Source organism: Muntiacus reevesi, chromosome 15, assembly GCF_963930625.1.
Source record: "Muntiacus reevesi chromosome 15, mMunRee1.1, whole genome shotgun sequence".
Taxonomy (NCBI): domain Eukaryota; kingdom Metazoa; phylum Chordata; class Mammalia; order Artiodactyla; family Cervidae; genus Muntiacus; species Muntiacus reevesi.
The window spans coordinates 22,231,336-22,258,280 of record NC_089263.1 but is presented as its reverse complement, the minus strand read 5'-3'; the positions used below and the strand labels follow the sequence as shown (position 1 = coordinate 22,258,280).

Below are 26,945 nucleotides of genomic sequence, written 5' to 3'. Positions count from 1 at the left end.
CGCTCAGCCTGCGGCCTCCGCCCGCCCCCGGGCCGGCGCGCGCCAATCGCCTCCCCCAGCGATAGTGTCAGTAGCATTGTAGTGTCAGCTCCCCCGGTGACGTTGCGCCTCCCGCGTCCCCCTCCGGAGCCGTCTGGCTGCAGAGGCTCAGTCAAGAGGCGGGGAGGAGAGGAGGAAAAAGCGCTGAGTGAGGGCGGGCGGGCGGGCGGGAGGGAGGGAGGGAGTGGAGGAGCCGGGGAGGGGCTCCTTAAAGAAACGCTGCTGTCGCTCGCCTGCTCGCTTCTCGCTCGGCATTGTGGCCAGCCAGCCGGGCACTCGGGGGGCACGCGCGGCTGCCGCTCGAGCTCTGCCCCCACCCCACCCGCCAGCAGATCTGGGGTGGGGACCCAGGCGGCGGCTCCCGCAGCCACTGCCCGGCGCGGACCGCCAGGAGCGATCCACTCCTGCCAGAGCCGAGGAAAGAGCCACGGAGCTGTCTGCAGCCGGCCGGCCTCCCCGCCCCTGAACACTCGCTTCCCGGCTGCCTTTGTGGCCGAAGCTTCTCGCCGCCGAGCCCAGGGCCGGCGGGGGCGCGGCGCGCACGGCCGAGAGATGCCCAGCTCGCTGTTTGCAGACCTGGAGCGCAACGGCAGCGGCGGCGGAGGGGGCGGCGGCGGCGGAGGAGGAGGAGGCGGCGGAGAGACCCTGGATGACCAAAGAGCCCTGCAGCTCGCACTCGACCAGCTCTCCCTGCTGGGGCTGGACAGTGACGAGGGCGCGTCTCTATACGACAGCGAGCCGCGAAAGAAGAGCGTGAACATGACCGAGTGCGTGCCGGTGCCCAGTTCCGAGCATGTCGCCGAGATCGTGGGGCGGCAAGGTGGGTCCGGCCGGGGATGGGCGGATGCAGGAAAGAGGGTCTCGGGCCACCGCCCCTCGGGGAGGGCGGGAGAGGGAGGCTGGGAGACCCGCGGTGCTGGGGAACCTTGAGGAGGAAGGCAGAGCCGCGCGATGGGCCGGCGTCCCAGACAAAGAAAGTGCAGGCAGGCTGTCTCCCAGAGCTTCGCCGCGGCCACGGCGGGAGACACTCTCTCCTGAGAAAATCACCGCCTTCTCCCCTGGCGCCCCCCACCCAGCCCACTCCGGGGAAACAGAATTTAAATAGATGCTTGGGGGAGGGGGCCTCCGAGCGGTCCTTGGGGAGGGGGGAGGAGGAGGAGTGAGCCTCGGATGGGAGGAGGGTTCTGGATTTCTGCAAAGCGGAATGGAGCCCCGAGGAGGAACAATGGGTCCCGGGACTGCTCCCCACCCCACCCCCGACTTCCCACCAGGGCCCCCGCGCCGGAGGATCCCGGCTTTGGTCGTCTTTCCCGAATCCCTCTGCCGCGTCTTCGGGGCGGACGGCGCGTCCCGCTGGGTCCCAGCGGCATCTCCCCAGCTGACTTTTTTCTGGGATTCTCGGATTTGACTGCAGTCACTGGGGGAGGGCTGGGCAGCCAGTGGGCTGGTCCTCTAGCGCCTCGCGGGTGGGACCGGCTTCCCAGCCCGGTGGCGCGGCCCGGGGGTCTCTGAGGGAGCCGCCCCCTTTCCGCCCATCGCGCATTCTGTCTTCCAGCTGCCCGGTGCGGGCAGTCGCAGGTCTCCGCGGTTAATGGGCGTGTCTGTCTATCTCTCCCACTCCCTCCTCTGCACCCGGACTCCCAGGTTGTAAAATCAAAGCGCTGCGGGCAAAGACCAACACTTATATCAAGACCCCGGTTCGCGGGGAGGAGCCTGTCTTTGTTGTGACGGGCAGGAAGGAGGATGTGGCCATGGCCCGGAGGGAGATCATCTCCGCCGCCGAGCACTTCTCCATGATCCGCGCCTCGCGCAATAAGAACACGGCGCTGAACGGCGCAGTGCCCGGGCCGCCTAATCTGCCAGGGCAGACCACCATCCAGGTGCGCGTGCCCTATCGCGTGGTGGGGCTCGTGGTGGGGCCCAAGGGCGCCACGATCAAGCGCATCCAGCAGCAGACGCACACGTACATCGTGACGCCCAGCCGCGACAAGGAGCCGGTGTTCGAGGTGACGGGCATGCCGGAGAACGTGGACCGCGCCCGCGAGGAGATCGAGGCCCACATCGCCCTGCGCACTGGCGGCATCATTGAGCTCACCGACGAGAACGATTTCCACGCTAACGGCACGGATGTGGGCTTCGATCTGCATCATGGGTCCGGCGGGTCCGGCCCAGGCAGCCTCTGGAGCAAGCCCACCCCCAGCATCACGCCCACTCCGGGCCGCAAGCCCTTCTCCAGCTACCGCAACGACAGCTCCAGCTCGCTCGGCAGCGCCTCCACAGACTCTTACTTCGGCGCGGGCACCAGCGGCAGCGCAGCCACCACCCCGCGCCTGGCGGACTACAGCCCCCCCAGCCCCGCGCTCAGCTTTGCTCACAACGGAAACAACAACAACAACGGCAATGGATACACCTACGCGGCGGCTGCGGCGGGGGAGGCTTCGGTGCCTTCCCCCGACGGCTGCCCCGAGCTTCCGCCAGCCTTTGACCCGGCTCCCGCTCCACCGCCCGGGGCGCCCCTTCTCTGGGCCCAGTTCGAGCGGTCCCCGGGAGGCGGACCTGCAGCTCCCGCGTCCTCTTCCTGCTCCTCCTCCGCATCTTCGTCCGCTGCTTCGTCCTCCTCGGTGGTCTTTCCCGGGGGCGGAGCCAGCGCGCCCTCCAGCGCCAACCTGGGGCTGCCGGTGCACCGCCGGCTGCACCCAGGCGCCAGCTGCCCGCGTCTGTCCCCGCCCTTGCACATGGCCCCGGGGGCGGGCGAGCACCACCTGGCTCGTCGTGTGCGCAGCGACCCTGGCGGAGGGGGCCTGGCCTACGCCGCCTATGCCAATGGGCTGGGGGCGCAGCTGCCGGCGGGCCTTCAGCCTTCGTCGTCGGACGCGTCCGGCTCCTCGTCCTCGTCCAGCTCGTCCTCCAGCTCGTCCTCTTCCTCCTCCTCCTCCTCCGGGTTGCGGCGTAAGGGCAGCCGCGATTGTTCCGTGTGCTTTGAGAGCGAAGTCATCGCCGCACTGGTGCCCTGCGGCCACAACCTCTTCTGCATGGAGTGCGCTAACCGCATCTGCGAGAAGAGCGAGCCCGAGTGCCCAGTCTGCCACACGGCGGTCACTCAGGCCATCCGCATCTTTTCGTGAAGGCAGTGCGCGCTTGCGCGCACCGCAGGGCGAAGAAGGACCCCCCGCCCCCCTTTCCTTCTGTCCTCAATCCCTGGCGACACCTCTCTGCCTAACTCGAAGTGTCCCACCTTCTCCCCGCCCTCCTGCTCACACTCTGAGATCCGAAGAGGAACTTGGAAAGCTGTAGTATCCGCTCATTTTTTTTTTAATTTTAATTTTTAAACAAAGGAACTTGCCAGGATATCAGCATCCGAGTACTGTAGCCTGGGAAACCTCCAAACCACCTGAGATGCATGCTCTATAAATAATAGGAACGGCGACATTCTAGTAATGATAGTTTTTACACTGTACTTAATAGGAAGCTTCCAAAAGAAGAAAACCCCACAAGTTTTCCATTTTCTTAAAAGTAGGGAAAAAACTGAACAATAATTATTATGATGAAGAGGATAATAATAGTGCTATGGGATGTGTGTGGACTGTTTCTGTGTGTTCCCCTTTGTGGCTGGGTTCCTACCATTCTTATTATAGAACACAGTGGATCCTTTTTGAATGTTCGTAGAAGGGCCAGGAGTTCCTGTAATACCAGGATACTGCAGCTTTATTAAAGTTAAAGAAACTGTAACATATCTCTTATATATTAAAAAAAAAAACGTTTAAAAGTTTTAAAGAGAAATTGCATTAATACAGATTGAAGTATTTTATTCTTTTTTGACTTGAAAAATTATATTTCATATTGCAAAGATGTTTACAAGTATTTTAATTTAAGTTCAGTGAACTTTTTTGTAGCTGGGTTAAATCTTTTTATTTTAGTATGGCCTTATGGCAAAGAACACTGTATTATTTTTTAATAATCACACAATTGTGACAGAATTACAAACCATAAAATGTGTAATGTTTTAAACAGTATTCTGTTGGGATGGAGATTTTATAGGTTCAGACAAATCTTCTAGAACTGCTTCACCCAGCATATTTTCTATTCAGTGATATAAAGCATATTTTATTCTATATTATTACAAAAAAACGGAAATGTATAAACATGTCAAAAGGAACTGTTGATGCTTTCTAACATTTGTATAAATAGAATTCAGTGCAAGTTACAAAAATTCTGTTGCACCACTATAGTTTTAGTATTTCTATTTTAATACATTTGTTTACCACTTGTTTATGTATATGTAGGTGACGTTACTTGAGCTTAAATGTACTTTACTGAGCAAAGTTTAAAAAAACAAAGTATATTTTATTTTATGATAAAGGGCCTTTAACCTCATGGTCAAATACTAATATTATATTTGCTGAGACAAGATTTGAAATTGTATCAAGAGTTTTATTTTTCTGACATTTAAAGTTCTACATAATAAAGGTAAAACTTAAGTAATGGTGCTACTTCATTTTTTAAGTATTTCTATATAAATAAAATATTGAAGAAAATCTATCTTGTGTGGTGACTTGATTTTTTTTTAAGCTTCTCAGCATCTCCCTTTGTAAGGAATCATTCTTAAGTGATGAAACAACTTCCAGGTGTATTATGTTGGTATTTTATCAATAGAATGGACTTTAGAAAGGCTAAGGCTGTGGGTAATGGTATTTTTTTTTAAATTGCAAGTTATTTACTGAATCAGAGCTAACTTCATTAGACATTGTGGGCACAGTGCCAAGGATCTGAGAAACTTTTGGGGGCCCAGGAAAATGTTTAATTTCTCTTCGAAGGAAAAAAAAATGAAAATATTGAAAAGTATTTTCAGGCCCTCGAAGATCTATTCAATTTTGCCTGAAACATTAAAAAACCAGGTATCAAAGTATTGAAAGTTGTATCATAAATAAATTTTAATATTATTGTGGAGGAAGGAACCAAAGTGCCTAGAGCCCAGGAAAGTCATAATTGCACCCAGCAAGACCCTCCAAAAGGACAGGGGATCTGAGGGTTGTGCAGGGTGTGGTGGGTTTCCACTGAATGTCACTTCCTTGAGGGAAGCCTGGAGATGACAGTTTCTGCTTGCAGGGGACCTTGGCTGGGTTGGAGTGCTGGTCTTAATAGGCTTCTGCTTGTCAGGCAGGCTAATTGGTGTTGACAGGCTGTGGGTGTTAACTGTGTGTTGTTGTTTGGGAGAAGTTTTTGTTTGTTTTTGGCAGGCTACACCTGCTCCCTGGCTGTGGGGCTTTGTCAAGGGCTGGAGCCAGCATGCTTTCACTTGACCTGCAACTCTGCCTTCTAGAGAGTACTTAGGAATGACCAGACCATGCCACTGAACTGCCAGCAGACTTCCAGGCTGAGCTGCTCCTGGAGAACCGTGTCTGCCTGGAATGTGGCAGGCTTTTATTTTAATCTTTGCTGATGGGTAACATTTAGCAGGTGAGTCCAAAGAGCAGACTATAACCTTTGTTGAAGGTTCCTCTTTTCCCCTTTGTATTCTGTATTTGTCCGGAAGTGTAGTCACTGCCTACATCATAGCTCCTGATTTGTTTGGTTTGAGTGATTCTGTGCAAAGGCAGGAGACAGCCTTTGGGGTGGGAGGAGAAAAAGGAGAGGCCCTGTTTGGGAATTTTCTGGCATCATCTTCAGCTCTGGAAAGTTCCCAGGCAGTGTTTACCCCCGTTTTTCACTCCCTCAAGGACTGGAGGTTAGCTGAGGCCTGGCAAGGAGCAACATGATGGTCCAATCTCCCCTTTCTTTCAGCTGTTCCAAAGTGCCTAGAACAGAACCAAGAGTCTTTTTTGCACTTATTTCTTTAATAACTCAGCTTTGTTTAATAAAACAGCTTTGCTGTTTTAGCAGAATGATTCCACAGAAGGTGAGGAAAAATCAAAGCTTCCATTGGATTTCTCATGGGCTCTTACTCACTGAGATTTTTTATGGTCCATAAAAATGAAAGAAAAATCAGATTTTGAAAGGTTTTAGCAAATGAGAAAGAAAAAAATATCAGATTTGGAGGCTACTGACACGCCCTTGGATGGCTTGTATTTCTTTGCGGTGAGGGCTCCCCTTGGCTGACATGAAGTTTGGGGATGTATTAGTAAAACCAGGATTCTTGAGAAGAGAAGGAGCTTTCCATCACTGGTTTCCTCTGCAGGGCAGGCCCTTGTCACCAGTGGAGGATGTGGACACATGAATCCCAACCCTGGGATTGAACCCAGGTCTCCTGCACTGCAGGTGGATTCTTGATTGTCAGAGCCACCAGGGAAGTCCTGCTAGTGAGGTTAGATAACAATGACTTCTGATCCAAGGGAGGCCTTTTGTTCCATTCCCCAGGTCCCCCCAGATGACAACTGTGGAGGTGGTCAGTGGCTGTGGAGGTGACATTTCACCTGGGAACATGAGAGGAGCCATCATATATCTGTACTTCCTGCTCTCACGCTTATGCTCGTGGCTCAGTCAAGTCTGACTCTGCACCTGTGAACTGTAGCCCGCCAGACTCCTCTGTACATGGAATGCTCCAGGCAAGAATACTGGAGAGGGTTGCCATTTCCTTCTCCAGGGGATCTACTCATCTGAAATCTTTCTGCAGCAACAGAATATCAGCCAGCAGACATCTCTGCCCCAAATTACTAGTGCATGTGTCCTTTGTTTATGCGATCTACTGGTTCTCAACTGGGGGTGAGGTTGTAACCCCCACCCCACCCCGACTCCCGATTTGGCAATCTCTGGGGACTCTTTGGGTGATGATCATGTGGGGTAGGTGGTGCTACTGGTATCTAGTGGGTAGCACCTGGGGATGCTGCTGAACAGCCTACAAAGCCCAACAAAGAATTATCCACCCCGGGTTGAGAAACCCTGATGTAGACAAAGAAAATGGATCTTCCCTGCTGTCTTTTCACTGCCTTGAAATTGGTGACATTATCCTGACATTTAAAGGCATAAAGGTTGGGACTTCCCTGGTGGTCCAGTGGTTAAGACTCTGCACTCCCAATGCAGGGGAGCCTGGGTTCCACCCCTGGTCAGGGAACTAGATCCAGCATGCCACAACTAAGACTCAGTACAACCGGATGAAAATAAATAATTTAAAAGTTTAGAAAATGCATAAAGGTTGACCCTCAGTAGTGTTTTGGGATTGCCCATGATCCAGGGTGGAGAAGGCAACCCACTCTAATACTCATGCCTAGAAAATCCCATGGACGGAGGAGCCTGGTAGGCTGCAGTCCATGGGGATGCTAAGAGTCAGACACGATTGAATCGACTTAGCAGCAGCAACAGCAGCAGCATGACCCAGGGTATCTCTAGTGATATGAGGAATACTCTGTGGTTTATGTGATTTAGTCGCTCAGCTGTGTCTGACCCTTTGTGACACCATGGACTGTAGGCCGCCCGGCTCCTCTGTCCATGGGATTTCCCAGACAAGAATACTGGAGTGGATGGCCATTTCCTCCTCCAGGGAATCTTCCTGACCCAGGGATTGGACCCGGTCTCCTGTGTTGCAGGTGAATTCTTTACCAACTGAGCCACCAGGGATATTATCAGGGAATATTATAAGGAAAGTCAAAAGCAGATGTGTGAGCACAGGGGTTCCAAATGAAGGAAATCACTGTTATTCACCAAACAGAGGTAGCTTGCACTCAGTGAATAGTGATTTTTATTTTTTTAATAAAAATTAAAATGTTTGCCTGGAGTATTCAAAATATTTTCTTTCCCATTCTCTCCGGTGGTCCTTCCTACAACCTAAGGGAAAAACCACTGTGATTCTCTGGTGCATGTTTGTAGTAAAACATGAATACTCAAACTATAGCCCTTGCAGACTCAAACCTGGGTTTTCTAGCCTCTGTTTGCACTCTTTCTGTCATGTCAGGCTGCCTGTAGCTATGAGGCAGATTTATGGGTAAACTCTAGAAGTGGGTCTGGGCCAGCCACTCTTCTTCCTCCTTTCCCTATTGCATGGGGCCCCTTATCCTACCAACACTGGCTCTGTTATTGTCAGTGAATAACAGCCACTAAGTGATGCAGAACTTTTGTCTCTTAAGCCTTATCTTTCCAAGAAATATGAACAAATCTGCTGCATGTCAAGGGGGTTCTGAGCCTGCTGGCCAATGCAATGCTTGTAGTAGTTATCCTTAAAGCTTGATAGAGCCAAGGCAACTTGGGAGGAGGTGGGTTTGTACAGGAGACACAGGTTTGATCCCTGGGTCAGTAAAATCCCCTGGAGAAGAAAGTGGCAACCTACTCCAGTATTCTTGCCTGGGAAATCCCAAGGACAGAGGAGCCTGGTGGGCTACAGTCCATAGGGTCACAAAATAGTCAGACACAACTTATGCAACTAAACAACAACAACAAACAAATGAGTTCACTCACTCCTCACCTGAAGGTAATCCCTCCCTCCCTGGCTTAGGCACCAAGGGCCCTTCTAGGGCTGAGTCCTGCCCCTCTTTTGCCTTTCTCTTTCCCCTGACCCAGTCAAAACCTGACCAGTGATACTTGAAGAGCTGATGTCTCTTCCCTGCCTTTGTTAAGAACCATCTGTTTTCTAGGGAGCGGAATGTGAGAGAGAATTAACAATCTCTTACACTGGTCTAGTGGACATTGGTGATGATTACTATAGTTCAATAAGCCCTCACTCAGAATCAGGCACTGTGCTAAGGGTTTTACATTAATCCAACCCAGAGGGGTAAGTGTGACTAAGCCCATTTCAAACATAAGGAAACTGAGTTGGAGGGAAGTTAAATGACTTAACCTCGGGTCACACAATCCTAAGCACTGGACCTAGGAATCCTACTTGGGTACCTAAATCCAAAGCCCCTATTATTACCACTTGAGAAAAAAAATTTTATATATTTATTTCTTTATTTGGCTGCTCCAGGTTTTAGTTGCAGTATGTGGAATCTAGTTCCCTGACCAGGAATGGAACAGGACCCCCTGCATTGGGAGCACAGAGTCTTAACCACTGGATCACCAGGGAATTCCTGAGAAAAATGTTTTTTTAATGAGATATTTTCAGAAAAAGCCAGCACTCACTTGTTACAAAATGGTCAACCATGGGAATGATGTTCGCTTCTTACTGATAAGTGTTGTTCAGTCGCTAAGTCAGATGTCTGACTCTGCGACCCCATGGACTATAGTGCGCCAGGCTCCCCTGTCCTTCACTGTCTCCCAGAATCTGCTCAAACTCATGTCCGTTGAGTCAGTGATGCCATCCAACCCATCTCATCCTCAGTCGTCCCCTTCTCCTCCTGCCTTCAATCTTTCCCTGCATCAATGTCTTTTCCAATGAGTCAGCTTTTCGCATCAGGTAGTCAAAGTATTGGAGCTTCAGCATGTCCTTCCAATGAATATTCAGGATTGATTTCATTTAGGATGGACTGGTTAGATCTCCTTGCTGTCCAAGGGACTCTCAAGAGTCTTCTCCAACACCACAGTTCGAAAGCATCAATTCTTTGGTGCTCAGTCTTCTTTATGGTCCAATTCTCACATCCGTACATGACTACTGGAAAAACCATTGCTTTAACTCTACGGACCTTTAACTGATCTAAAAGATGGAGCAGGGCCCAGTTGCTATAATGACTTCAGGACACACAGCAATGCTGCTGAGAACCCAAAGCATGATCAATACCTTACACACACAGGGGTATTTCTTTGACATGTATTCTAAAGTGACTGTTTTGTGACCAACTGAAAAATGAACAATAAGCTAATTCTGTAGGATAGTCTTTCCAGGTAGACAAAATAAATTAGTATTTAATGAGGATAAAGTGAATACAGAATTCTCTTTCTCTAAAAAAAAAAAATCCATAAAAATGTCACATGAACTAATTTAGACAGTGACTAAAAGATGCCAAAACTGTCCTGACTAAAAAGTGAAATATAGTCACTTGTTTGATTTCCAGAAGGCCAAGCTCTGTGTTTTGTTTTGTTTTTTCTCTTTCACACTGACATCATTTTTCTAGGGCATTTCTTAGACCTTATAGGATCTGGACATGGTCTAGATATGGCATCATGGAGGACAATGCAGGAGACATAAGAGACACAGCTTCGATCCCTGGGTCGGGAAGATCCCCTAGAGGAGGGCATGGGAACCCACTCCAGTATTCTTGCCTGGAGAACCCTGTGGACAGAGGAGCCTGGCGGCTACAGTCTGTGGGATCAGACATGACTGAAGTGACTTAGCACACACGCATGCATGCTGCTCACCCCAGGAGTCTGTAATGCTGTTTCCAACAAGAGTGTGTATTTTCAGGGAAGGTGTGGGTGAGAAAAATGGTAGGTTTGTGGTTTAGTTTGCTTATCTGTAGGAAGAGAAAGGGTTTACTTCTTCCTGGAATTATCAGACATGCTTAGTCCCTCTTACAGGACTCCTTGAACCTCCTGCCACAGTCATGTCTGCGGGGGTCTTCATCATCGTCCGTCTCTTTGTCTTTTCTCCCCACTAGGCTGAGGATGCCTTGAGGTCAGGGGTCTTATCTTTCTACCTCTGTGTTCCCCACATCCAGCACAGAGCTTTGCCCACAGGGGTGCTCAATACACACCAGGAAAACTAGTAAAAAGCGTATTTTACTTGAAAAAACCTGCTTGCCCATCAGTCGTGGACTTAAGTTATGCAACTGCTACCCGGTGGAATCTTTGTGTTATAATAAATGGGACGATCCTCTTGACGTTTGTAAAGGCACATGCCAAGGATATTATTTGGGGAAAGAAGTTTTGTATGTGTTGGATTTCCCTGGTGGCTCAAATGGTAGAGAATCTGCCTGCAATGCAGGAGATCCGGGTTCAATCCCTGGGTCAGGAAGATCCCCTGGAGAAGGAAATGGCAACCCACTCCAGTATTCTTGCCTGGAGAATCCCATGGACAGAGGAGCCTGGTGGGCTACAGTCCATGGGGTTGAAAAGACTCCGACATGGCTGAAGGAGTAACACTTTCACTTTGCATGCACAAACACTTTTTAGAAAGCTATCATGATAGGCAGTCTTTTTAAAATTTTTTATTTATTTATTTAGTTGGCTGTGTTGGGTCTTTGTTGTAGCATGCAGTATCTTCATTGCGTCATATGAGATGCTTCATTGCTGTGCTCAGGCTCTCTGGTTGTGACTGGACCGAGTGCTCAGGCTTCAGTGGTTGTGGCTCACAGGCTTAGTTGCTCTGCGGCATGTGAGATCTGATCAGGGACTGAACTCATAGGCCCTGCATTGCAAATGGACTCTTCACCACTGTACCACCAGGCGAGTCCCACGATAGACAGTCTTTAAGATGGCCTCTAAAGATCCCCTACCCTCCTGGTGTTCACATTCTTGTGTAACCTCCACCCCTCTGGAGTAGGTTGGCCTTTGTGACTTGCTTCTAGTGAACAGAAAATGGCACAAGTGATGGGATATACTTAGAAATTAGGTTGTAAAATGACGGGCTTCTTGGATGTGATCTCAGATCTCTCACACTGGATGGAGCTAGCAGCCATGCCCTGAGGCAATCCAGTGAGAAGTCCTTGTGCTGAGAAATTGAGGGGGTCCTTGGCCTTGAGAAACTGAGCTGCTCAGTCCAATAGTCTGTGAGGCACTGAGACCCACCAACCACCATGTGAATAAACTTGGAGACAGACCCTCTCCAAGTCCACTGTTCAGTTGAGACTGCAGCCCTGGGCAATATCTTGACTGCCTCCTAAGAACCCCTGAGTCAGAGAGACCCAGCTAAACCAAACCCTGATTCTAGATCCACAGAAACAGTGAGATAATAAATGTTTGTTCTTTTAAGCCACTAAGTTTTAGGGCTATTTGTTATATAGAAACAGAAAATGAATATGTACAGGTAATTAACTGTAAAACAGTGGTCACCCTTGGAGAAGAAGGCTGACATTTGGTGGTGAAGACAGAAAACTAGCATTGCCATTTCCTAGCTGTGTATCTTGGGAAAGTTACTCAACTTCTCTGTGCCTCACTTTTTTAAAATTAATTTTTATTGGAGTATAGTTGCTTCATAATGTTGTATTATGTGCCTCACTTATGAAATGAAGATAATAATGGTAACACCTCAGAGGGTTACTCTGAAAAGCCCTGAGGATAATGCATGGCTTATGATATGTACCCTCTATCAGTCCTTATGATATTATTATTTCTTCATTTAATATCCTCATGACCTTTGAATTTTTTTCACTGTGTGATTATATCACATTCATAGGTTGAAAATAATTTGAAGACTTTAGACTCGGATGCGAGTGATGTTAGTCAATTTTGTCTGGGCCTGATCTTCTACATTTTAGTGAAAGAAAGCGTTAGTTGTACAGTTGTGTCCGACTCTTTTCAACCCCATGGACTGTAGCCCGCCAGGCTCCTCTGTCCATGGGATTTCCCAGGCAAGTATTTTGGAGTGGGTAACCATTCCCTTCTCTAGGGGATCTTCACAACCCAGGGACTGAATCTGGGTCTCCTGCGCTGCAGGCAGATTCTCTACTGTCTGAGCCACCGGGGAAGCCCCTGAACATTTTGATGCACAACATATCTTTAAAGTGATACAACGCTATAATTTTATTTCATAGAGGAGACATTACACTTTTCAAAAATGCTTTCATATGAATCAACTCATAGCCACCCCGTGAAGTAGTGAATAATATTGCTTTCATTATTATCCTCATTTTACAGCCTAAGAAACTGACCTTAAATGCGTTGCCCAACAGGGCGTCTTTGGTGAAGTGGAGACTAGAGATTTCCGGAAAGCTAGTTCTCTCTAAATGTGCCCTGTGCATATACACAGAAGATTCTTGCTTTTACAGAACAGCCCAGAGTGATTCCAATGAGTTATGAGTAAATTTAATAGACTGCTTGCTGAAAATATCCAAACCTACCACCCATGGATTTTGAGGCCAGTAAAACATACTTCTCATTAAAAATCATGATGACATTGCCTTAATATTCCTTCGATGACTCAGAAAGCACTTCAACAGCAGTGAATGGTACAGCAAGAAAATAATCACTTAAAACCTCTTGATAAAGTGGACCATGATATTTGGGGTTACTTATCACAGTCACACTTTTATAGTGTACCTCTCAGATTCAGTCAGTCTCCTACACTTCCTATTCAGGAAATCCCGTGGTTCTCTTACCTCTGCCTTTGCTCTGAGCCTTTGGGAAAATCACTAAACATCCTCCATTTCCAGTTTTGTCAGCATATTAATCCCTACATGAGAGGAACCTGGAAAACATATATGAGATAGATATTTCTGGGTCTATCCCTTTGGAATTCTTATTCGGTACAATTGGGATAAGGTCTGAAAAACTGCAATTTAAAAAGCTTCTTCTATTCCTTCTCTTCTCTGGTGGCTCAGTGGTAAAGAATATGCTTACAGAAGCAGGAGACGCAGGTTCAATCCCTGGGTCAGGAAGATCCCCTGGAAAAGGGAATGGCAACCCACTCCAGTATTCTTGCTTGGGAAATCCCACGGACAGAGGAACCTGGTAGGCTACAGTCCATGGGGGTCACAAAAGAGTCAGACATGACTTAGCGACTAAACAATTCCTTCAATAAGGGGTAGTTAGTTAAAGATAAAAATACTAGACCTTAGACAACCCTGCAGAGTGCTGTTATAAAGAATTAAGCAGATTGATTTGTGTTGATATTGAACAATATGTATTCTTCAGGGGAAATCATTAAGGTACATTAGAGTGTATATAGTATGCCACGCTATTCATTTGTATTAAAATTGTATATGGAGACTTACTACAAGTATAATTGTATATTCATAATATTGACCTCTGGGGAGGGAGACTGGCAGCCAGGAATCTGGTGCTGGAGAGAGACGTGTATCTTTTTGTAGCATTTGGAGCTTTTTTAAAAAATTGTATGTTACCTATTCAAAAACATTTTCTGTAGTTGTTAATGATGTGTCCGCATTGGTTCATTGACTGTAACATATGTATTGTGTTAATGGCGGAGGAGGCTGTGTGTGTATGCCATGTGTGGCGGGGTGGGCAGGGGGTGTGGGGAGAGATGGGAACTCTACTTTCTTCCCAATGTTAGTGTGAACATAACAATTCTCTAAAAATAAGTTCTATTAATGAAAACAGTTTTTTAAAAAGCGCTAGGCATGGTAGACCTATGTATGAATGAATGTAAGGCTAACCTGATTGATGGGCTGATAAAGTAAAAGCTCCCTTTGAGATTCTGATGTGTAGCTAGGTTTGGGAGTCATTGGACCGGTTGAGAATAAGGCCCCTTCCACCAATGGTTCCAGGTGAACTGGAAAGTAGAAGGTAAGTTTGCAAAAGCAGGTTGGATACAGGCTGTGGAGAGCCTGGAAAGCTCAAATTGGGGTTTGGTGTGTCTTGCAGGCATCAGGGGATATGGTTTCCATCATGCTCTCTTCTTTTTTTTTAAAGTATGCATTTATTTACTTATCTATTTATTTTGGCTGTGACACAGCGACTTTCTTAAATTGTGGGGAGCAGGAGCTGCTCTCGTGTTGCGGTGCACAGGCTGCTCAGTGTGGTGGCTTCTCTTGTTGCAGAGCACGAGCTCTAGAGCCTGTGGGCTTCAGTAGATGTGGCTCACAGGCTTTAGTTGCTCCATGGCATATGGAATCTTTCCAGCCCAGGAACTGAACCTGTGTCCCCTGCACTGGCAGGCAGATTTTTAACCACTGGACCAGCAGGGAAATCCCGTAGTGTTTTCTGAGAACTGTGAGCCAGATGGGCTGGGAAAACTCCAGGACAGGCTGGAGTGGGAGTCCAGTGGGGAACCAGGAGGTAGGTGGTGAGGTGCTAAGTTGTAGAGCATTCGGGATGATGAGAGAAGAGGAGAGAGCCTTGGAAATGTATTAGATTGAGTCATGTGAAATTGCTGATATTGAACCATTATTTCATTCATTCAACCTAATAGAATCAACAGTGTGACGGGGCAGAGGGCATTTCTGGTGAGGTTGGGCAGGGTGATTTGGGGATTTAAGCCTCAGTGGCTAGAAAACTGTTATTAAAAATAGAGGAATGAGGATGTTTGAGGTGATGACTAAATGGAGTGTCATGGAATTTTAGTGCAAGCTTAGAGTAAGCTTTTGCTTACTATTTCCGGACTATATCTTGTGCTTTTACATATTTATGCCTTTGTCTGAACCATTCCCTCTGCCTAGGAAAGGTACTGATATAAATATATAAAAAGATCCAAGCAGCAGCCTGCTAAAAAGAGACATGAAAGATCTAAGATCTACCTGGAGCAAAGTTTATGAACTCATTGGGGTGGAGGAAGATTATCAAAATTTTGGAAGGCAGAGAGAAGCATGTACATTTGACAGGGTTGGGAAGGGAACTTGGAATGGAGCAGCACACGAAGGAACATGATATTTTAAGATGAGGTTGCTGGTGGTAGGCAGGGTTGAGTACCCACAAAAAACGATCAGTGACCCAAGATAAGGTGGTGAGTGCCCTGCCCCAGGGAGATAGCAGCTGGACTCAGAGGGAGGGAATGCAGTGAGGTGATTAGGGAATCTTGGCACAAGAAGGGAGTTTAAATCCTGTATATATACTATTAATGGGGTTCCCAGGTGGCTCATTGGTAAGGAATTCACCTGCCAATGCAGGAGACACAGCAGACTTGGGTTCGATCCCTGGGTCAGGAAGATCTCTGGAGGAGGAAATGGCAACCCACTCCAGTATTATTCTTGCCTGGGAATTCCCAAGGACAGGGGAGCCTGGTGGGCTACAGTCCGCAAGGTTGCAAAGAGTTGGACACAACTGAGTGACTAAACAATAGGATAGATAGCTAGTGAGAACCTCCTGTATCGCACAGGGAGCTCTACTCAATGTTGGGTAGTGACCAAAATGGGAAGGGGGTTCAGAAAGGAGGGGGTATATGTGTACGTGTAGCCGATCCACTTTGATGTAAGGCAGAAACCAGCACGACGTTGTAAAGCAACTATACTCCAGTGAGAAGTTTTTTTTTAATTGAAGAAAGGAATTAAATAAGTTAATCAGTTCCATAATTTTATGCTACATGACAGTGATATAATTATTTTTTTTTTGCTAAAAATAAATAAATGTAATCTAATTCAAACAGCACCTCCACCAATGCTGGAGCCACCATTTTCTTGAAGAGTTTTGAGAAGTCATCCTTTATTCCCCCTTCCAATTTTACTAAGATATAATTGGTCTACAACAGTTGTATAAATTTAGGGTGCATGGCACAGTGATTTGACATATATATCATGAAGTGATTATCACAATAGGTTTGTGAACATGCATCATCTCACAGAGACACAACCTTAAAGAAATAGACATATTTTCCTTGTATGCAAAGTCATGATTTAGTCTCTTAACAACTTCCGTATATAGCATAGAGCAGTGTTAATTATCTTTACCATGTTGTATGTTATCTCCTTAGTACTTATTTATTTTATAACTGCTTTATCCAATTTCCACTCCCCCCACCTGCCTCGTCTGGTAATCATAGGTATGATCTCTTTTTCTAGGAGTTTGTTTTTGGAGTGTAACTGACCTACAAAACCATGTTAGCTCCTAGTATACAGCATAGTGTTGCAGTATTTCTATATGTTTCAAAATGATAAGTCTAGTTGTCATCTGTCACCATACAAAGATGTTACATAATTATTGACTGTATTCCCCACACTGTACATTTCATACTGTAACTCATTTATTTTGTTGATATCAACTGCAAGTTGATATCTTTTTTTTAAAGAATAATTTCATTTATTTATTTATTTATTTGGCTGTGCTGGGTCTTCATGGCTGTGTGGGCTTTTTCTCCACTTGCAGTGATCAGGGGCTACTCTCTAGTTGTGGTGTGCAGGCTTCTCATTGTGGGGGCTTCTCTCCTGTTGCTGAGCATGGGCTCTAGAGCGCGTGAGCTTCAGTAATTGTGGCCCACAGGGTTAGTTGCTCTGTGGCATGTGGGATCTTCCCGGACCAGGGATTGAACCCATGTCTCCTGCATTGGCATATGGCTTCTTTATCACTGAGCCACCAGGAAGCCCTGAAAGTTTATGCCTCTTAATCCTCTCCCACTATTTCTCTGCTCCCCCCACCCTGTCCCCTCTGGCAACTGCCTATTTGTTCTCTGAATCTATGACTCTGTTTTGTTATCTTCACTCTTTTTTTTTTAGATACCACATATAAGTAAAATCATACGGTATTTGTCATTCTCTGTCTGGAACCTCATCACCCTTTTGCCTTTGGGCCAGTCTAACTGTAAGAAAGCTGGTCCTTGTCCAGAGTCTAAAGCTGAAACTCCACCCAGCAGCCTTCATGTTATGAACCAAGTGACGTTAACCTTTTTCCTGACGGCTCAGCAGTGACTTGAAGACACTATGAGACTCGAATCTTCTCTCTTGCGTGCTGGGTAGCTCCGGGGCTTTCACTTCTCTGTAAATGATGTGCTTTTGTCCACCCTGAGGCCCGGTAGCGCCTGACTGGACACTGGTACCCAGGTGCGCTCACGCAGCAGCAGAGCGGGGGCGCCTGCCTCCGTTCCCGTCGCCGTGGGAAGCGCTCACCCTCTTGGTGGCTTAGTCACACTGGCCCATGCCGACTGGTCCTGGCAGCCCGTGGAGGGCACACCACACTTGCTGCCAGGTGTGTGACAAGAGTTGGTGAGCGACTGGATGTGGAGGTTAGTGAGGATCGGACCTGCTCTCCAAGCAGGGGCTCTGCCATGAACACTGGCTGTGGGCCAGCTGAAGAAGTCATCTGTAGGGTCCACATCTTTTTCCAAATTCCTAAGGGGACTCATTGGAGAGGAGTAGAAAAGGGTTTCCCAGGCGGCCCTAGTGGTATAGAACCCGCCTCCCAATGCCGGAGACATAAGAGACGCAGGTTCAATCCCTGGGTGGGGAAGATCCCCTGGAGGAGGACATGGCAACCCACTCCAGTATTCTTGCCTGGAGAATCCCATGGACAGAGGAGCCTGGTGGGTTACAGTCCATGGTGTCTCAAAGAGTCAGACATGACAAGTCTAGATGTTGTTTGACTAATATGCCCTTCTTTGTTTATGTTTAACTTTAAAAAGATGGAGCAGGAAATGGCAACCCACTCCAGTATTCTTGCCTAGAGAATTCCATGGACAGAGCAACCTGATGGACTATAGTCCAGGGAGTCACAAAGAGTCGGACACGACTGAGTGACTAACACAACTTTAAAAAGAAACGGTGGTTAAAATATACTTAACACAAACTTATCATTTTAACCACTTTTTTTTTTTTTAATAGCAGCATAGTCCCAAATTTGACAACCCAAAATATGTCTGAACATTGCCCAGTATCACTGGGGGAAATATCATCTGTGCTGGAGAACCCCTGCCTTCACCTTATCCTTTAGATCATACACTAAAGGTAGAGAAAATTAACTTCATCTGGGAGTTTAAGCTGACTGCCTTGGGCTTCTATTTACCTGATAGGGTCGTTCTCAAAGTTTACTGTGTGTAAGAATTACCTGGGGGAATGTCTAAAATACAGATGCTTGATTTTTTCCTCCAACAAATACTTGGTGCAATAGGTCTGGGTTAGAAGCTAAGAATCTGACTTAAAATGACAATATATTTTTGTATTGATAGCTTATTTTATCTGTAGTAAATTGTACCTCAACCCCTCCCCCATCTTGCCTCTCCCTACTCCTCCCTCCACTGGTAACCGCATGTTTCTTCTTAGTATCTGTGAGTCTGTCTCTGCTTTGTTATATGTATTTATCTGTTTTTATTTTTATTTTTTAATTCCAAATTTAAGTGATAATATCCTGTCATTCTCTGTCTGACTTATTTCACTAAACACAGTATCCTCTCAGTCCATCTATGTTGTTGCAAATGGCAAAATTTCATTCTTTTTTATGGAGGAATAATATTCCATTGTGTATGTATATAAACATACACACACGTATCATATCTTCTTTTGAAGTGTACAATTCAGTGGCATTAAGTACATTTACCTTGTTGTGCTAGCCCCTCAGGCTTCTCTGGCCTTGGGATTCTCCAGGCAAGAATACTGGCATGGGGAGCCAATTCCTTCTCCACGGGATCTTCCTGACCCAGAGACTGAACCCAGGTCTCCTGCTCAGCAGGCAGATTCTTTACTGCTGAGCCACTAGGGCAGCCCCCAGAACCTTTCTATCATCTCAAACTGAAACTCTGTACTCAAGAAACAGTAAATAACTCCCCATTACCTCCTTTTCCCCAGGTCCTGGCAACCACCATTCTACCTTCTGCCTCTATGAATTTGACTGTGTATTCTAAGTCACAGCCCTCTTTTTATATTCCTGTTTATCACAGACTTCCTTCCCACCAGGGAAGATGGATAGGAAAAAAGCTGGTCCAGGGAAAAGGAGATTTTATACATGAGTCTAGTAATATTCTGACCATGATAAGAAGTCAAACCTTCCTCACCTCTACCCACAGGCTCACCTGAGAGTCAGGTAAGGACTTGGTGTGGTCTCCACCTGTTGAGGATGATTTCAAATAAGAAAAAAACTGCTCTTCAATAGGAAGATTGGGGACCAAGGTTTGTATACAACTTGGAACAATTTGTGCTAGGTTTATCTTGATTATGTATATTAAAGAGTCTGTTTCCATATCCTTAGGCAAATGATGCATTTGGAAGCAAAGACATGACAGGCATATAAAGGAGAAGTGAATATCTAGAGAGAGCTCAATGTGCTTGTTTATTTCAAAATGTGTGTGTGTGTGTGTGTGTGTGTGTGTAGCTTAAGAAAGCTTTCTAGCCTTCTCATGGGTGTGTTTTTTTTTAAATATTTAATTTATTTTAAAAATATTTATTTTATGTTCAAGAGGGAGGGGACATATGTATACTTATGACTGATTCATGTCGTTAAGGCAGAAACCAACACAGCAATGTAAAGCAATTATCCTCCAGTTAAAAATAAATTTAAAATTTTTAAAAATATTTATTTTAATGAGCTCGTACTACACATGATAAAATTGAAACCTACCTTTTTCCTTAAAAATATGCCATAGACATTATTCTATACCAATTAATGCAGATACACATCATCATTTTAGTGCCTTCATAATACTTTTTAAAGTTAAACTTTTTATTTTAGGTTGAAGTATAGCTGATTAACAATGTTGTAATAGCTTCAGGTACACTATTTAATAGTTGTAATAGTTTCAGGTACACTGGTTCAAAGTGACCCAGCCATACATGCACCCATTCTCTCATGGCTGTGGTTTTATGTAATTGTTTTAACCAATGAATATACCATTTTCAGAGATTATCTGAAAATCTCCATTGCTGCTTTATACACATATTGATCCTAATAGGTGACAGGGATATGACTTCTGTTTTATAGGGTTGATTACATTTTCTGAGAGTTCATTTATTTAATCTTTTTTGAAATTGTTTAGAAATTCTACAACAATTAGAGTTAAATATCTGTCATTGACTTTGAATTTACTGCAGTAACTAGACGGGTTTTTAGAAGAATCTTGTGTTTCCAAGTCTTTATGACACAAAAGTTGAAGATTTTTAAGAAGTAGAGAAATATAGCTTTTAAAACTTGGGCTCTGTCTGAGGCACTTTATTGTAAGAATCACAGTGTAATCTGTAAGCAAGTTTACAAACAGTAGTACATATATGATAGCAGAATAAGCAGTAAAGCACATAAAGGAAATATATTTGAACCCCAGACTCACTAAATGTTCAATCTAAGAAGAAAAAAAATGCTAACTGTATTTAAAATGACTTGTTGAAATAAAGAATCACAATAGTTTAGCAGTCACCATTAGAATTTGCTGAACAGTGTATCTTACACAGGATTCAACTTGTGTGTAATTAAAAATCTAAGACCAACATTTGTTCCTAGGAAGCTTTTAAGATCCATTTGTCATTAGTAGCAGTGTTTCAGATCTTTTGTTTGTATGAGCGTGTACATCAATGTGTTATTGTCATTAAAGTTTAATTTCAAGAGCTCAATCTTCATTCATATACATTTAGAACTAAGTGCCAGCTAGATTCCAGCACTTCCACTCCAAAGAGGAGATCAAAATATGAAAACCTCCAATCTATATATTCCATTTGAGGGAGAAAGAGCACCTCAAATTTCACTCAAGCATTTATGAAAAGGTTGGGACTGAGTACCTTGTGGATGGGGTGGGAATTTGGATTTACTGTCTAAGTATCTTGCCCTTTGCTTCATAAAGTTGGGGCTGCCAGGTAACTCACTATAAGAGAGTGAAGAATAATCCAGGCCTCCACGTTCTTGGTGGAACCAGGCTATGTATTAAATTGGGAAACCCGAATAAGTCCTTTCTGGGGCAACCCATTTAATCCTCCCTTATTGGTTAGAAGGACTGATGCTGAAGCTGAAGCTCTAAAACTTTGGCCACCTGAAGCAAAGAGCTGACTTGTTAGAAAAGACCTTGATGCTGATGCTAGGAAAGATTGAGGGCAGGAAGAGAAGGGGACGACAGAGGATGAGATGGTTGGATGGCATCACTGACTCAATGGACATGAGTTTGGGTGAACTCTGGGAGTTGGTGATGGACAGGGAGGCCTGGCGTGAGGTGGTTCATGGGGTCGCAAGGAGTTGGACACGACTGAACGACTGAATTGAACTGAAGAGGAGAAGTGGGTGACATAGGATGAGATGGTTGGATGGCATCATCAACTCAATGGACATGAGTTTGAGCAAACTCAGGGAGGTGGTGGAGGACAGGTAAGCCTGGTGTGTTGCAGTTCATAGGGTCACAAAGGGTTGAACATGACTTAGCAACTGAACAACAACAAATGGTTAGAATATTGAAACTCCTTTCTCCAAACGAATCTCCAAAATGAATCCATCGATCTTAGAAAGCTTCTAAAGATAGAGACAGACACAGGCAGGATTCAGAGCCCAGGACAGTCAGAATCCAAAACCATGTTATTGTCTGGCCCTATCTTATTGACTCAAGACTGTGATAGGACTTTGTGGTCACAGGCAGTCTGTACATAAGTTGATGCTTTTCCAAAAGCGATGGGCTCCCCCATGAGTGGGAGGAACTCAACTCTTGGCTTTTGTTAAGAGCTTTGAAAAATCTCTCTGGTGGTTCAGTTGTTCTTAATGGCTCATTAAGTTTAAATACAATTTACTGATTATCCCCACAGCTCACTGAACAGTCGTCTTAAGTCGAGAGGTTTTTTTCCCCCAAATGTTGGATTAGATCAGATGATGGCTGAGGTCATAGGTAGGGTGAGTGTGGGGGAGGCAGAGGAGATGGGGGGTTGTGTGGCTGTATCATATAGGCAGGTGTCTTGTTTCAAATAACAGAAAACCCTCCTGTAGTTGTTTGTGGGAGCTGACTAAACACCACACTGAGGGGCTGAAGCAACAGGAATTTATTGTCTTACAGTTCTGGATGTGTGAAGTCAGAGAGCAAGGTGTCAGTGGAGCTGGTTTCTTCTGAGGGCTCTGAGCAAAGCCTCTCTTGTTGGTCCCTTTGATTTGTAGACAGGAGGGAGAAATATCAACAACTTTAGAGATGCAGATGATGCCACCCTAATGGCAGAAAGTGAAGAGGAGCTAAAGAGCCTCTTGATGGAGGGAAAGAGGAAAGTGAAAAGGCTGACTTAAAAGTCAACATTCAAAAAATTAAGATCATGGCATCCAGCCCCATCACTTCATGGCAAATTGTTATTATTCAGTCGCTCAGTAGTGTCTAACACTTTTCGACCCCATGGACTGCAACATGCCAGGCTTCCCTCTCCTTTACCATCTCCCGGACTTTGCTCAAACTCATATCTATTAAAGTCAATGATGCCATCCAACCATCTCATCCTCCGTTGCCCCCTTCTCCTCCTGCCCTTGGTCATTCCCAGCATCAGGGTCTTTCCCAATGAATTGGTATCAGGTGGCCAAAGTGCTGGAGTTTCAGCTTCAGCATCAGTCCTTCCAGTGAATAGTCAGGGTTGATTTCCTTTAAGATTGACTTGTTTGATGAAACCAGTGTCTGTATACACTGTATGTATCTGTATCTATTTTTAAATCTCATTTGAAAATGAGGACCTCAGTCATGCTGGATTCAGGTCCACCTTCATGACCTCATTTTTACTTGATTACTTCTATAAGGACCCTATCTCCTCATTAGGTCACATTCTGAGCTCCTAGAGACCAGGACCACAACATATATTGTTTTCCAGGGGATATAATTCAATCCATAACACTTTCTACAGTGACTTAAGCAGGATTTGAGTGGATTTACATATAGGCAGTCCCAGAGTAAGCAGTTCAGCACTCATTTGGTGGTTCAGAGTCACAACCAGAATCACAGCTCTTTCTGCTTTGTCATCTGTTATGCGCTTAATGCCTCAGGGTCAAAAAATGGCTGCTCCAGCCCCAGGCCTCTTATCTGTGGTTCCAACATGAAAAAGCTGGGGTGAAAGGGCAAAGGAGACCATAAAGAGGCATGTTCCTGCTACACCTTGGCCTTTTCATTTAGGGTCTACCTCTCACTGGCCAGAACTGTTTATGTTGTTGGGAAATCAAATATTTTAACTGGACATAATTTTACCTTGAGTGGAATGTACATTTTTCTGATAAAGATAAAGGATAAAATTGAGGGCATGCATGTTCATTTGTGTTCAACTCTTTGTGACCACGTGGACGCCTCTGTCCTCTCCCACCAGGCTCTGTCTGTGGGACTCTCCAGGCAAGGATACTGGAATGGTTTACCATTTCCTCCTCCAGGAGATCTTCCCAACTCAGGGATCGAACCTGAGTCTCCTTCTTGGTAGGCAGATTCTTTACCACTGAGCCACCTGTGAAACCCACATCTCAGGTTACCAGGTGTGAAACCTATAGCGATTAGGTAGCCACCTTGTGCCAGGGGATGTGTCCACACTCCAGTGAAGATGTGTCCACACTCCAGTCCTCCTTGCTGATCTCACAGTGAGTCATCCAGTTCCAAGAGGAATTCCAGGATGAAGGAAGTCATCAGGGATGACTGAACTGCCTGGGGTTTACTGGGGTTTAGGAATCTCTTCTTGGGCTTCACAGGTGGCACTAGTGGTTAAACAAAAAACATCTGCCAATACAGGAGACATAAGAGACCCATGTTCGATCCCTGGGTCAGGAAGATCCCCTAGAGGAGGGCATGGCAACCCACTCCAGAATTCGTGCCTGGAGAATTCCATGGACAGAGGAACCTGGCAGGCTATGATCCATGGGGTCACAAAGAGTCAGACACAACTGAAACAACTTAGCACACACCCAGGAACCTCTTTGAAGGGGTTTACTCTGACATGAGTCCTGTGGCTCAACAAGGAATCCTCAAAAGGTGATGTGCCAAGAAGAATTAGAAATTTACCATGAGTAAAGGCCTTGTGGACCTTATTTCACACCATTCTAAGAGGGAAAGGGAGCTCTTGATGGGTGGTGCTTAGGGAAGCAGAGATGGAGCATCTCAGAGAAAGGGACCGGACTAAGCAAAATAAGAAGACATGTTGAGAGTCAGTGTATACATTGAAGGGTGGGCAAGATGGCAGCGTCAGATCCCTGTGTTAAGAAGTGCTCAGGGACTGAATGGTCTTCCCAGGTGGCGCAGTGGTAAAGAATCCTTCTGCCAATGCAGGAGACACAGGAAACATTGGATTTGATCCCTGGGTCAGGATGATCTCCTGGAGGAGGGCATGGCAACCTACTCCAGTATTCTTGCCTGGGAAATCCCATGGACAGAGGAGCCTGGTAGGCTACAGTCTATGGGGTCGTAAAGAGGCAGACATGACTAAAGCAACTTCACATGTATACATGTCAATCCCAATCTCCCAATTCATCCCACCCTTCCTTCCTTTCTTGGTATCCATACATTTGTTCTCTATGTCTGTGTTTCTGTTCCTGTTTTGCAAAGATCATTTGTACTGTTTTTCTAGATTCCACCTATGTGTTAATATACAACATTTTTTTCTGACTTATTTGACTCTGTATGACGATCTCTAGGTCCATTCTTGTCTCAGCAAATGATACAATTTCATTCTTTTTCTATGGTTGAGTAATGTATGTATGCACCACATTTTTTTTATCCAGTCACATTTTTCTTATTTAAAAAAGTTTGCCTAATTTGAGAACATAGAGTTTTTTGTTCCACATTGTAATCCTGCCATGGATCACTCTTTGTACATCTTTCCTGGCCCCATACCCCTGTTGCCCTGTGTTGTCCCCCTTCCCTTTCTCCATCCTCTCCTTTTTCCATGGCTTCTCCCAATGCTCCTCTTTGACGCTTGTTTTTCTCTTTTCCTTTCACTCTTCTGGTTGCTTCCCTTCCCTCTTCCTTTGCCCTTCCTGACAGATACCCCCCACTTCCTGCTGCAGCCCTGCCATCCTAACACACCACGGTCACACACACAAACTTTCACAAACTCTTCTTCCCTTTGAGTTCCCTGAGCCCTGCTTTGGATTGAGGAATTGGCTTCTGACTTCAAAGATTTCAGAGCCAGCAGAGGTCAATTATTTGACTCCCCTCTAGGGGTTAATCTGGACGCAAGAACTTTGACTTGAGAGGCAAATGTGTAGAGAAAGGCAATTTCATTACTTTCAAGTCTACAGATAACCTACTGGAACATGATCAAAAAGGAAAAGCGAAAACTTCTGTATCAGGAAATCTTGTGAAAGCCTTAACAGAAAGAAAAGATCCATCCTCCTTCCTTAAATATATTTGCTGATGTAAAATGTCTTACCTTCAAAGAGGTCAATATTTCTTCTACTTAAACTAGAAAGTGACTAAGGAAAATCACATTCTCCTCTATTGAGATAAAACTGCATTTTGAATGTTTAGTTAAAAAAAAAAAATTCCAGGTCCCAGTGGACAGCTTCATCCAACAGTCAACAAACAAATATTGGGGTTGGGATGAACTGGGAGATTAGGACTGACATAGATATACACTATTTGATGTGTATGTGTGTGTGTGTGTTAAGTCACTGAGTCACGTCCGACTCTTTGCAACCCTATTGACAGTAGCCTGCTAGGCTCTTCTATCCATGGGATTCTCCAAGCAAGAATACTGGAGTGGGTTGCTGTGCCCTCCTCCAGGAGATCTTCCCAACCCAGGGATCCAACCCACGTCTCTTACATCTCCTGCATTGGCAGGCAGGTTCTTTACCACTCGTGCCCCTTAAGTGTGTTAATCACTCAGTCGTGCCCGACTCTTTGCGGCCCCGTGGACTATAGCCCACCAGGCTCCTCTGTTCATGGGATTTTCCAGACAAGGAGACTGGAGTGAGTTGCCATTGCCTTCTCCTTGCCCCCCTGAGAAGCCCATATACTATTAATACTATGTATAAAACAGGTAACTAATGAGAACCTAATGTATAGTACAGGGAACTCTACCCCAAACTCTGTGGTGGCCTAAATGGGAAGGAAACCCAAAAAGAGGGGACATATGTAAATGTATGGTTCACTTTACTGTACAGCAGAAACTAACAAAACATTGTAAATCAACTATATGCCAATAGAAACTAATTAAAAAACAAGAAGGCAATGACAAATATTTGCACTTCTGCTTGATTAAAAAAGCCAAATGTTGGAATTAAAAACAAACTGATACATACTCTACAAACAAAAAATGCACAAAATGGGCCACAACATCTATAAACAAGGTGTGTTTTATTTAAGTTGAATACAATTTTGTCATTAGATATTACTATTATTAGTCTGCTTGAAATCACACACTAATTGGATATTCCCCAAGTAATATGCCCTCAGAACTTGAAATGAGGGGAGAGTTAGCCCCTGGGGTGGGAGTGGGACAAAGTTAGGATTTCATAGACTGCCTGGCTGGAGAGAACCTCACAGATCCCTTGAGACCAATACCCTCAGGGCAAAGTTTCTCAACCTCCCCACCACTGACACTTGAGTGCAGGTGACCTTTGTTGAGGGAGCAGTCCTGTACTGCTTAGATGTTTACTGCAGTGCTTGA

The 26,945-nt window shown here is 45.6% G+C and overlaps 1 protein-coding gene across 1 annotated transcript; it reads left to right on the top strand.

The window, feature by feature from the left end:
* The first annotated feature begins 239 nt into the window (after positions 1 to 239).
* On the top strand, positions 240 to 4,563 carry MEX3B (mex-3 RNA binding family member B). The gene is made up of 2 exons (XM_065906127.1): positions 240 to 859; positions 1,684 to 4,563. Exons 1-2 carry the CDS (start codon positions 592 to 594, stop codon positions 3,162 to 3,164), a joined length of 1,749 nt encoding a protein of 582 aa, XP_065762199.1. The 5' UTR covers positions 240 to 591; the 3' UTR covers positions 3,165 to 4,563.
* Positions 4,564 to 26,945: the final 22,382 nt, after the last annotated feature.

Excerpts from the sequence above, each read along its gene's own strand:
- MEX3B (XM_065906127.1), top strand. The coding sequence starts at position 592 with ATGCCCAGCTCGCTGTTTGCAGACCTGGAGCGCAACGGCAGCGGCGGC. Across the intron at positions 860-1,683 it reads CGAGATCGTGGGGCGGCAAG|GTTGTAAAATCAAAGCGCTG; the intron begins GTGGGTCCGGCC and ends CCGGACTCCCAG.